The sequence below is a fragment of the Musa acuminata genome, chromosome BXJ1-4, assembly GCF_036884655.1.
Source record: "Musa acuminata AAA Group cultivar baxijiao chromosome BXJ1-4, Cavendish_Baxijiao_AAA, whole genome shotgun sequence".
NCBI classification, from domain to species: domain Eukaryota; kingdom Viridiplantae; phylum Streptophyta; class Magnoliopsida; order Zingiberales; family Musaceae; genus Musa; species Musa acuminata.
The window spans coordinates 41,898,961-41,910,000 of record NC_088330.1 but is presented as its reverse complement, the minus strand read 5'-3'; the positions used below and the strand labels follow the sequence as shown (position 1 = coordinate 41,910,000).

General features: G+C 42.3%; 3 protein-coding genes across 10 annotated transcripts in view; all 3 read left to right on the top strand.

Annotated features, from left to right (window-relative positions):
• LOC135671765 (leucine-rich repeat receptor-like serine/threonine-protein kinase At1g17230) overlaps positions 1-4,651 on the top strand; it is a 6,374-nt gene extending 1,723 nt beyond the window's left edge. For 3 of the 5 annotated variants that reach the window (XM_065179954.1, XM_065179952.1, XM_065179950.1), the window contains 3 exons: positions 1-2,285; positions 3,170-3,553; positions 4,031-4,651. The exon at positions 1-2,285 is cut by the window's left edge. In XM_065179954.1, coding sequence (XP_065036026.1) covers positions 1-2,285; positions 3,170-3,553; positions 4,031-4,047 — 2,686 coding nt within the window. In that variant the 3' untranslated portion in view covers positions 4,048-4,651. The remainder of the gene's footprint in view (positions 2,286-3,169; positions 3,554-4,030) is intronic. The other 2 variants (XR_010512845.1, XM_065179951.1) reach the window with 2 other exon arrangements.
• A 465-nt stretch (positions 4,652-5,116) lies between these two features.
• Positions 5,117-9,473, top strand: LOC135671764 (pentatricopeptide repeat-containing protein At1g05600-like). Of its 4 annotated transcripts, none has more exons than XR_010512843.1 (5): positions 5,117-6,704; positions 7,640-7,703; positions 7,885-8,315; positions 8,860-8,913; positions 8,992-9,473. XR_010512843.1 is itself a non-coding variant. In XM_065179949.1 (2 exons), the coding sequence occupies exon 1, from the start codon at positions 5,143-5,145 to the stop codon at positions 6,661-6,663; it is 1,521 nt and encodes a 506-aa protein (XP_065036021.1). In that variant the 5' UTR covers positions 5,117-5,142; the 3' UTR covers positions 6,664-6,704; positions 7,640-7,854. The 4 variants fall into 4 exon arrangements, 1 of the variants encoding a protein (XP_065036021.1); XR_010512844.1 differs by having other exon boundaries at positions 8,857-8,913; XR_010512842.1 differs by lacking the exons at positions 8,860-8,913; positions 8,992-9,473 and having other exon boundaries at positions 7,885-8,701.
• LOC103982500 (non-specific lipid-transfer protein 1-like) lies at positions 9,386-9,730 on the top strand. The gene has a single exon (XM_065180690.1). It carries the CDS (start codon positions 9,386-9,388, stop codon positions 9,728-9,730), a length of 345 nt encoding a protein of 114 aa, XP_065036762.1.
• The last annotated feature ends 1,310 nt before the right edge of the window (positions 9,731-11,040 follow it).

The following is an 11,040-nucleotide window of genomic DNA, read 5'->3' as shown; positions in this document are numbered from 1 at the left end:
GTGCAGTAGCTTAGAGGTCTTAGCTTTTGCCCAAAATAAGTTGGAAGGGATTCTTCCTAAGGAGCTTGAAAGGTTGAAGAATCTTACGACTCTGGTTCTTTGGCAAAACCAGCTGTCTGGTGAAATCCCCCCTGAGCTAGGCAACTGCAGTAATCTAGAAATGATTGCTCTAAACAACAATGGTTTCACCGGAGATGTTCCAAAGGAACTTGGCAAACTGTCTTTGCTGAAAAAGCTGTATATTTATACAAATAGGCTGGATGGAACGATCCCTAAGGATCTAGGAAATTGCCAGAGTGCAATCGAGATTGATCTTTCTGAGAACCGATTGACTGGAGTTATTCCTAAAGAGCTTGGTCGGATACAGACTCTTCGCTTGCTCTACCTGTTTGAGAACCTCCTGCAGGGCAGCATTCCTAGGGAGCTTGGCCAGTTGAGTCTTCTAAGGAAGATAGATTTGTCAATCAATAATTTGACAGGAACTATTCCTCTAGAATTTCAGAACCTCACTTCGTTGGAGAACCTTCTGCTCTTTGATAACAACCTTGAAGGATTTATTCCTCCGCTGTTAGGGACCAATAGTAATCTCTCCGTTCTTGATTTATCAGACAACAAACTCACTGGCAGCATACCATGCCAACTCTGTAAATACCAGAAGTTGATCATTTTGAGCCTTGGGGCAAATAGGTTGTTCGGAAACATTCCTCATGGGGTCAAAACATGCATGTCGCTCATACAGCTAAGATTGGGAGGGAATCTGCTCACTGGAAGCCTTCCGGTGGAATTATCTGGGCTCCTGAATCTAACTTCTTTAGAGATGAATCAAAACCGGTTTTCTGGACCCATCACTCCAGAAATCGGCAAGCTGAAGAGCCTTGAAAGACTCCTCCTGTCTGATAATTATTTCATGGGTCAGATTACTCCTGAAATTGGACAGCTAACATCTCTTGTTAGCTTCAATATTTCCTCAAATCAGCTTTCAGGTGGTATACCTCATGAGCTGGCAAATTGTAAGAAGCTCCAAAGGCTTGATCTTAGCAGAAATCATTTCAGTGGAACTATCCCAGAAGAGATTGGTAATCTAGTCAATTTGGAGCTACTTTTGCTCTCTGATAACCATCTTAATGGAACAATCCCAGATGGTCTTGGGGGCCTTTATCGCCTCACTGAGCTGCAAATGGGTGGGAACAATTTGTCTGGTTGCATACCTGGTGAGCTGGGGCATCTTACTGCACTGCAAATTGCTCTCAATCTCAGTTACAATGCCCTCTCAGGAGAGATACCGGCCGATCTTGGGAACTTGCAAATGTTGGAGACATTGTACTTGAACAACAACCAGCTCGATGGTGAAGTACCTCCTTCATTTAGTAAGCTTTCCAGCCTTCTAGTCTGCAATCTTTCTTACAATTACCTCTTTGGTTCCTTGCCTGGTACTCCAATATTTAGAAGGATGGATGATAGTAACTTCTTCGGAAATTATGATCTGTGTGGTACTGATACAAAGGCATGCCAGCATACGCCTGTACCATTGAACATTGCAGAATCAGGTTGGGCAAAGAGAACGTCCAAGGAGAAAATAGTTAGCATCACTGCCGTGGTTGTGGGGTTGGTTTCTCTGGTTCTCACTATAGGGTTGTGTTGGTCTCTGAAGTACCGCATGCCTGTTCTCGTGAAAAGCGAAGATCATAAGCAGGGTGTTTCTGATCTCTATTACCTCCCAAAGGAAAGTATAACATATCAAGAACTTCTCACAGCTACTGACAATTTCTCAGACAGTGCTGTAATTGGAAGAGGTGCTTGTGGCACAGTTTACAAGGCCATAATGTCCGATGGGGGGATAATTGCAGTTAAGAAGCTGAAATCTCATGCAGAGTGTTCTAGCATTGACAGTAGCTTTCGAGCTGAGATATCTACCCTTGGAAATATTAGGCACCGTAACATTGTCAAGCTCTATGGTTTCTGCTATCATCAAGACTCAAATCTTATCCTCTATGAATATATGGCAAACGGCAGTCTTGGTGAACGGCTTCATGGTAACAACGAGACATGTTTACTTGATTGGAATACTCGCTACAGGATTGCTCTTGGAGCAGCTGAAGGCTTGCGTTATCTCCACTGCGACTGCAAACCTCAAATTATCCACCGAGATATAAAATCAAATAATATCCTTTTGGATGAGGCGATGGATGCTCATGTAGGAGATTTTGGCTTGGCAAAGTTAATAGACATTTCACACTCCAAAACCATGTCTGCAGTTGCTGGTTCTTATGGGTACATTGCTCCAGGTGAGATTAAAGGATCATCATGTGAATTTTAGCTCTTTTGTATTTCTTTTCCTTAATGCAAGTATTTTTGGATGAGTACCTCCCATGAGCATAAAGTAAACCCTTCAAACAGCCTGATTTATATGATGAATGATATTGTTTCATAATTCACCTTTCTCATTTTTATTTGTTTACTTTTACTTTCAGGCGTAAATTTCATTTCTTGTCATCAAGAGAATAATTGTTGTAAAGATTGTTATTTCTCTTTCCTTTGTCTGTTCTAGATTTTCATTTTTAACTCCAAAGGAACGTGTATCTTGGACATTCAAATAATTTATTGTTTTTGTTTTTTGTAATTTCATACATACCTAAAAGTTAAGGGGCATCCTCAAACAGTAAAGAGAGCTGAATAACAATATTTCTCTTAAGTCATGTTGTTGCTTTTTCTCATACTGAAAACTTTACCGGGTTATTAGTGGAAGTTGATCATATGTGGCATTGAAGTACCAAGTGTAAGAGTTCAAATGCCAAGCAAAGCTTGGTGGAGAACCTCATGAAATAGCCATCTGGGTTAGATGGACGAGATGCGCATTGCCATGTTAATTCTTTTAGATACTCCATGATCTAAATTATCTTTTAGGTGAGGTCTTCGAAATTAACTTTTATGAGCATTGCTTGTGTGAGTCCAGGTTAGCTTGCTATGTATGAAATCAACATCCTTCATGCATAGACTGATTTGTGTGTCTTTCTATGCTATAAATAGTTGATTCATGTAGTTATACTTTATTCAGAGATAATGTGCTAAATACTTCAATTTAACTCAATCCTTTAAAATCTTAATTTAGTTTTGCTCAATAGACTACCTGTATTATTCTAAGATTGTTACTGTCTTATGCTTGATCCAGAGTATGCTTTCACAATGAAAGTGACAGAAAAGTGCGACATCTATAGTTTTGGAGTTGTTCTTTTGGAATTGATCACTGGGCAATCTCCCATTCAGCCGCTAGACCAAGGAGGGGATCTGGTCAATTGGGTGAGGAGATCCATCCAAAATAGCATGCCAGCATCTAATGTGTTTGATTCCCGATTGGACCTTAGCTCAAAGGGCACAATCGAAGAGATGTGTTTGGTACTAAAAATTGCACTGTTCTGCACCAACAACTTGCCAATTGACAGGCCAACTATGAGAGAGGTCATATCTATGTTAATCGATGTAAGGGGATCGATAAGCATTTCTGCCTCGTTTCCATCATCAGAAACTCCTTTGGATGAAAATGAATCTTTGAAAGGTTAGAGAAACTACTCTTTTGTTGCTTATTAATTTATTTTCCGTTGGACAATTATATTTAATACAATGCAGTAAAACACTTTGTGGTAACTATTTCTTAGCTAAGAAACAGATGCATTATTTTTAAAAAATAATTTTTAGACTTCTAATATAGTTCTTAAAAGTAAAAAATCCATATCATGCAATTTGAATGCCTTTCCGATACAGAAATAAGCAGATTAACTTATATTTTCTCATTATATGCCTTGTCCTCAAATGAATCTGTTGCAATGAAAGAGTAGTTTTGACATGACAATTTAAATCCATTAGCCACACAACTTCATTTTGTTCTTTCAGCAATTATTGCAGGTTTCTAAACAGCTAATCCTCTCAAATATCTGAAACTCTATGGTCGATTCACTTTTATCTTAATTTTAGCCCCATGGAAATTTGACGGTCTTTTGACATACTTGGGGGAATTTATCATTTCTTATTGCAGGACACAGTGAATCATGAGCAATATTAAGTGGCGGATAAGGTCTTCTCTTTTTTCTTTCTATGGGTAATACAGGTTGTTCTTTGTTTTATTTGCCGAAAAGCATTTCCATGTTCGTGTCGGGAGTAAGCATGCTTGCATCGATCGATGACAAGGCGGGTTTTTGTCACTGCAGGCAAATGTTGAATGCTATAGCGGTCACAACCTACATGTGTAGGAGAAGAATCTCTTCCAATAAATGTGTCCCAAGTCTTTCTCTGGGGAACCCCTCCGAAAGTATTATGTTGCTCGAAACTCAGATGCCGAGAATCACTGGACAGAAGACCCCTCATATTAGATGAAGAGATACCGACATAAAGTTTGTCAAAGCAATTAATTGATCAACGTAGCAGGCCATTCCATTGCCTAACACTATATTTTCCTGCCTTTGAACTCTGGAGAAAGTCCTCTGATGCTCTATGTTTATGTAATTGTATGAGAAATAAGAGTTTGTAGTGCAATTGGATGTTACAGAGAAAATGGTGACATTGGTATCAGTTGGCCTTCAACTATTACTGTGATGAAGAAACATATATGATTGATGTGAAATTTTGCACTTAGTCTGAAGGCCATATGTGTTTGAGATGTTTTTGGGAAATGATCCGATGCTTGGATCGGTGCGGGGGGTCAATTTTTATACTTGATCGGCCGAGAGGATTCTTTCTGACGGTCTCAATGTTTTTTTTTTTTGATGTTTTATCCATATGGGTGATAACAAAAGGACAAACCTAAATCCGAACGTTCTCCCGTGGACTGTTATCCACAAAGGTTGATAGCTTATAACACCCTCCCCCCTGTTGAGCTGCATTCATGCACAGCATTGTTGGCATTCATCTCATTATGGCTTCTATTTGGGTGGGTGATAGACTGCTATGGTATCGAATGCTATAAAATCTTCTTTTATTTCTCTGATTCCTATTTTGAGAATGCTGAGTTTGATTTATTTGGACGTATTGCAATATGGGCTTAAATGGCCCAATTCTGTAAGGCCCACTTTGGTCCAATAACAAACATCGAGCCTATAATTCTATTCTATAGGCCAAACGCGGATGGAACCAACTCGGACTCCGTCGTCCATGCCGATGGCGGTTCGGTGGCCGCGAGTGCTCACGCCGAGCTACCTGGCGCAGCTCATGCGGCGGCAGAAGGACCCCGCTGCCGCGCTCCGCCTCTTCGATGAGGCCCCTCTCCGTTACCCTTCCTACCGCCACAACTCCCTCGTCTACTCCGCCGCCCTCGACTCCCTCCTCTCCGTCGACCCTCTCCCCGTCCCCGCCCTCGCCGACCTCCTCTCCCGCCTCGCGCTCCGCGATTCCTGCCCCGCCCCCGACCTCCTCTTCGCCCGCGCCATACGCGCCCTTTCCGGCGACCCCCCCGCGGCCCTCTCGCTCTTCCTTCGCCTCCTCCCCCGCTCCAACTCTCCCTCGTGGTCCCTCTCCTTCCACGCCCTCCTCCGGCTCCTCCTTGCCCGCGGCCACCTCTCCCTCGCCCTCCGCCTCTTCTCCAGCTGCGCCGGGCGCCGTGAGGTGCGCCTCGGGCCCCCCGCTCTTAACCTCCTCGTCGATGCCCTCTGCCGCGACGGTCGCCCCGACGCCGCCGTCCAGGCCTTCGCTGCCTTCAGCGACCTCTGCTGCTACCCCGACCGCGACACCTATCGCAACCTTATGCGCGGCCTCTGCGACGCCGGTCGCCTCGATGACGCCATCCACCTGCTCCGGTCCATGCTATGGCGGATTTCACAGAAGGGCTGCGACGCCGACGTTGTCGTTTATAGGACGCTTCTCGAGGCGCTGTGCCAGAACGGACGTATTGCGGAGGCCGAGGAGATTCTCGCCAGGGTGCTTAAGAAGGGGCTCAGGTCCACGAAACGTCGGCGGACATTCTGCGGCCCGGTGCTCCAAGGTTTGACCGTGGAGGAGGCCAAGAAGGTCATTGACGAGGCACTGGTGGTAAGAGGAGTGAAGAGCCTGACGAGCTACAAAGCAATGCTGGAGGACTTGTACGCGGAAGGGAATTTCGACGATGCACAGCAGATGTTCGATGAAATGATTGAGAGTGGGTTTCGACCACCGGTGTCCATCTTTGAAAACAAGATCAGTGCCTTGTGCCAGGAAGGGAGGGCGGATGACAGTGTGAGGGTGCTAGAAAAGGAGATGCCAGGCAGGGATTGTGTTCCTACCGTTAGAACTTATAATCTAGTGATGGAAGGACTGTGTAAGGAGGGGAAGTCGATGAGGGCAGTGGAGTATTTGGACAAGATGGATAAACAGGTGGGTTGTGTAGCCCAGAAAGAGACATTTGAAATCTTGGTCGATGGCTTGCATGCAGAATGCCGGCATCTTGAGGCAGCCCAGGTTTTGGAGAGGATGCTTAGGAGGAGGTATCGGCCTAACAGAGCAGTTTTCAGCAGTGTAATTCAGGGGCTCTGTTCGATTGTCAGGAGATATGAAGCCACATTGTGGTTAGAGGAAATGATCAGCCATGGCGAGATCCCTGAAGCTGAAGTATGGGCCTCATTGGCCTCCATGGTTTGTTTCAGTGACTTGACGGAATCTTTACTTCTGGAGGTCTTGGAACATAAGCATGATGCAGGTTGAGTGGCATTCATAACAACTGGTGCTTTCAGGGTCTTGCTTTGGTATGTGCTCAGACTCCATCTCTCCTAGTTTGAATGAAAGACTTTGTTCAGTATACAGTGGATAAGGGCTATTTGTTGGATGCAAAAGGTGACTAGAAGACGCATGTCTGCATGATGTAGATTTCGCAGAATCAATAGCACATCGAATTATTTTGGAGTTGGAAAATATTGATTCAAATGTTTAATCAGTTTAGCAATAATATACTAAATAATGGTTCTTATCATCATAATATGAGTAATATATTGAGCAGGGATGATTGATGGATGGAGAGTGGTTGCTGTATAGATTGATGATTAAGGAACACAGTGACCCATAACTGTTATACTATGATATTATATATGTTTCAGGTGTTTAATGGCTTTAAATTTTTCCGAGAACTACTTGAACCTCTGCATTTACCTTTTCCAACTACAGTTTTAAGAAAATGATGTACCCAGTGCATCAGGCTCCCACCAATTTAGATTTGGAGAGGGTCAATATACGTAGTCTTACCTTAAATATTTTAAAGAGACGGTTTCCGTGACTCAAACCCTGGTCTCTCAAATCGTAAAGGAATAATCTTATTGTTGTACCAAGGCCCACTCTCATTTATGTCGAAGTGGCTTTACTTTTCTATTTTAGAATTTTGATTAATGATCTTTATTGAGAAATATTTTTCACCTGTCATTGATTCAAGTCCTCGGTTTGGGCTTTGGCGAATTTTTGGTGCATGTTCTTAAGGTCAATGGTCAGCAACATAAACAATATAAATCCACTTCCAGGTAAGTTGGCAAGCCAAGTGTTCCCCATGCATTGCTAGGGTTCACAGATTGAGTTGCATATTCATGTCAAAGCTAAGTGTGTTTATTGAACCATCTGTATTACAATTTTAATCAAATTTTAGATCCAATTCATCTGTTATTGACAACTTGCATTGGTATACGTCCTCTTATAGGCATGAGACAGAAGATTTGTGAGAAGACCGCTTGGATATGCCTCCTATGACATGATCTGAATTGGTATGCTAATCTATTGTAAACATGTTAGCTACTTTGAAGTGAAAAAGGTTAATGCTTTGCATCACAAAATATCTCTCATTATGCCAGCACATGAAGTTACCTGTTCTGTATATCTTCATTGGTTACTGTAATGACTAAACTATTTCCATTATGAAGTAATGACTTAAGTCCATTATTGCAGCATTTATACTTTTGCAATTTGAAGATAAGTAATAGAAGATGGCTCAGAGAAAAATTTTATCGGCACGGTTAAGTTGTTGATAGTGTTGAGATTGAAGACATGCTTTGCAGTAAATAATGGGGTATCTACAGGACATAGATGAAGCAGTGTTGAGGTTGAAGACATGCTTTGCAGTAAATAATGGGATATCTACAGGACATAGATGAAGCAGATATGGTCAACGTTATGCTCTCCCATTTTAAGGTTAAATTCTTCATTATGTGACAAGGATAAGATATCATTTTGTGGTGTTTATTATCTGCCTTATAAAATATTTCAAAAAGAAGAGCTTGATGGAGGATTGAAAGGGGAGTATATCTAGAAGTCATCAAGCATCTCAGGTGGATGCTGCTGTCATTGAAGTATCTCCTACTTCTCAGACACTTAAGCAGGTTGTGTCCTTCCCATCATTAAAAGTCCATTAATACATGGTTTTCATGTTACCCTAAAAAGTTTAGTGCTTAATCATCCAGCAAAGCAAATAATCTTTATCTACACTGTCACTTTTGTTCTTTCTTTATGCCAACAGAAATGGATAAGTTTATCTTTCTGGTCTTGCTCAATCATTGTATACTATTGCCGTAATTTCACATTTAAGAGTTCCTGATAATTGTATTAACACTGACATTTATGACTTTTATCTCTAGATTTGAAGTTTCTACCAAATCACTCTCTTGTAATTGAAAATAGGCACATTTCTGTCTGCCAAAACTATGAAAGTTCATCTGTTAAAGATCTGTATGAAGAATGGTGCTTTGAAAGAGAGAACATTTCACCCTATGTTGTGTCATCTGAATGAAACAAGGACATAACCTTGGTTGCAATACAACTGTCTTCTGGTTGAAAGCAACTGGTTTTCTTTGGAGAAATACCTGAAAATAACACTTGATGCTCTCATGTTGATTACATTGACTTCTCTTGTTCATTATTCAGCAGAAACTGTGCTTGATCATGTCATGGAAGCACAAGATGTCATGGCAAGGATATGAGGTAAGGGAACCGAAACTTACACTTGCAATTCATATATATATCTTCAAATTCATGTATCTATCAACTGGATGACTACAGATGTCTGTCACCGACGTAGCAGAAGCATGCAAGAAGCGTTAATGGCGGTGACACCATGCTGTAGTGAGAGATAAGCTAGACGAAGTCAGTCATCATACACAAATGAACAAGGAGCGTTTACCTCTCACGTAAGAGGTCCACAAACTCCGTTGCATCTTTCATCCACCTGCTCTATCGATCGACAGCTCCACAAAGAAACAGCTCTTCCGCCATGTGATCCTCTCGTCAGCTGTCGACCAACTCGGGCAAGCAGCCATTTTTACTGTTCTAAGCCTGGTCGCGTCCGAATCTATACCGCGGAGATCAGTCTATAAGAAACCCTTTCCTTCCTTCGATGTTGCAGTACCAGAGAGCACAGTTTCGCGTAGGAGCTAAAGCCAGCCAGAGAAAGAGGATGGGGAGGGTGATAGCTGGCCTTCTCCTGGTTCTCGCCGTCGCCCACCTGGTGGTGGAGCCGGCCGGGGCCATCACCTGCCAAGACGTGAGCTCCACCATCGGCTCCTGCGTCGCCTACGTGACGGGGAAGCAGCCACGCCCGACGGCGGCTTGCTGCGCCGGCGTCCGCAGGCTGCACTCTCTGGCGTCGACCACCGCCGCTCGGCGGACCGCCTGCAACTGCCTGAAGTCGAGGGAGGGGCGCATCAAGAACATCAGAGACCAGAACTTGAGCGCCCTCCCCGGCCTCTGCTCCGTGTCTCTTGCCTTCCGCCTCAGCACGAGGACCAACTGCAACTCGTGAGACTTGCTTTCTGATTTCATGCTCGTCTTCTCCTCCTGCTCACCACTGCATCCATCATCTGTTGACTTGTGCTCTTTCTCTTCATGCAGAATCCCATAGATTCCACGATGGAGTACAGAAATAAATGGAGGAGCAGTTCCGCCATTGCTGCCTTCAGTTTGCTACTGTGTCTGATCCATGTAGGTTAGTAGAGTTCTTGTGATGAAATAAGACCAAGGTAGGGGTTACCTTGACATCATCCTGGTAGGAGGGTTCTCCTGTATCTGAGCTGAGACACACATGAACTTTGGCAGATTGGTGCTTGTGACATGGTGACTAGAAAAATACATGCAGGTTTTGGCTGCAAATGCTCAGCTTATGTCTTAATCATCATCCAAGGTTTTAATTCTTATAAATACTGACTCACATGAAATAAGTATTTGAAACCATTTCAGCATCACCACAAAAAATTCTGAAGATCAAATAATTATTTTATTCTTCCTAAAGTTTCTATAATGCATAAAAACTATTTAGATTCATTAGAGAACAAATTTATATTAATACCTTCAATGACAGATCCAACTTTCTAAGAGGCTCTCCACTTAGGAAGAAAACCATTTTTATGACAACATACTTAATACTGTAACTTAGCATTTTCCCTATATATATATATATACACACACACACACACACACACATATAAATATGTTGATTTAAAAGCAAAAAATAGAATTTTAAATATCTGATATATATTTGTGGCATATTTGCCACAATTTAAACTTCTGTTCCATTAATTTTGTTTGGAATAGCCAGTTTGGGCCTCAGTGGAACAAACACCCAAGTGACATCTAATTAATTAGAATTCAGTAGGTCAGTGCAAGATTACAGGAAGATGGTTTGTGTTTCTTTTTATGTTAGAAAGAAATTGGAAGATGAAAACTTTAGCTTGCATGATTTGTACCTCCATTTCAACTGGAAAATAAAAACATGTATATGAAATTTTCTTAGCTGACCTTCAAAGATGCAGATTCTCTGATGATCCATACATAGATGGAGATGCAAATGTCCACTACAATCTTGATGGAAGGGTGACCATTGAACTCTTCCTCTCCCTGTGATTTAATGGGTCAAGGTTGGGCAATGATGGCTCTCCAAGTACTTGCATGTTTCCATCATCATCAGAACTCAAACAATATCTACATCAGTGTCTCTTTCATTGAGTTCCAATTTCAGCATTTGCTCATCTGCCATTGGCAAGAAACTACATCCCCCTTCACTTAGTGATTATATAAGTTTCGATCATGTTCGTAAAAAAATTACTCACAATACGA

What these genes read in the sequence shown, in the direction of transcription:
- LOC135671764 (XM_065179949.1), top strand. Translation starts at nt 5,143, where the DNA reads ATGCCGATGGCGGTTCGGTGGCCGCGAGTGCTCACGCCGAGCTACCTG.
- LOC103982500 (XM_065180690.1), top strand. Translation starts at nt 9,386, where the DNA reads ATGGGGAGGGTGATAGCTGGCCTTCTCCTGGTTCTCGCCGTCGCCCAC.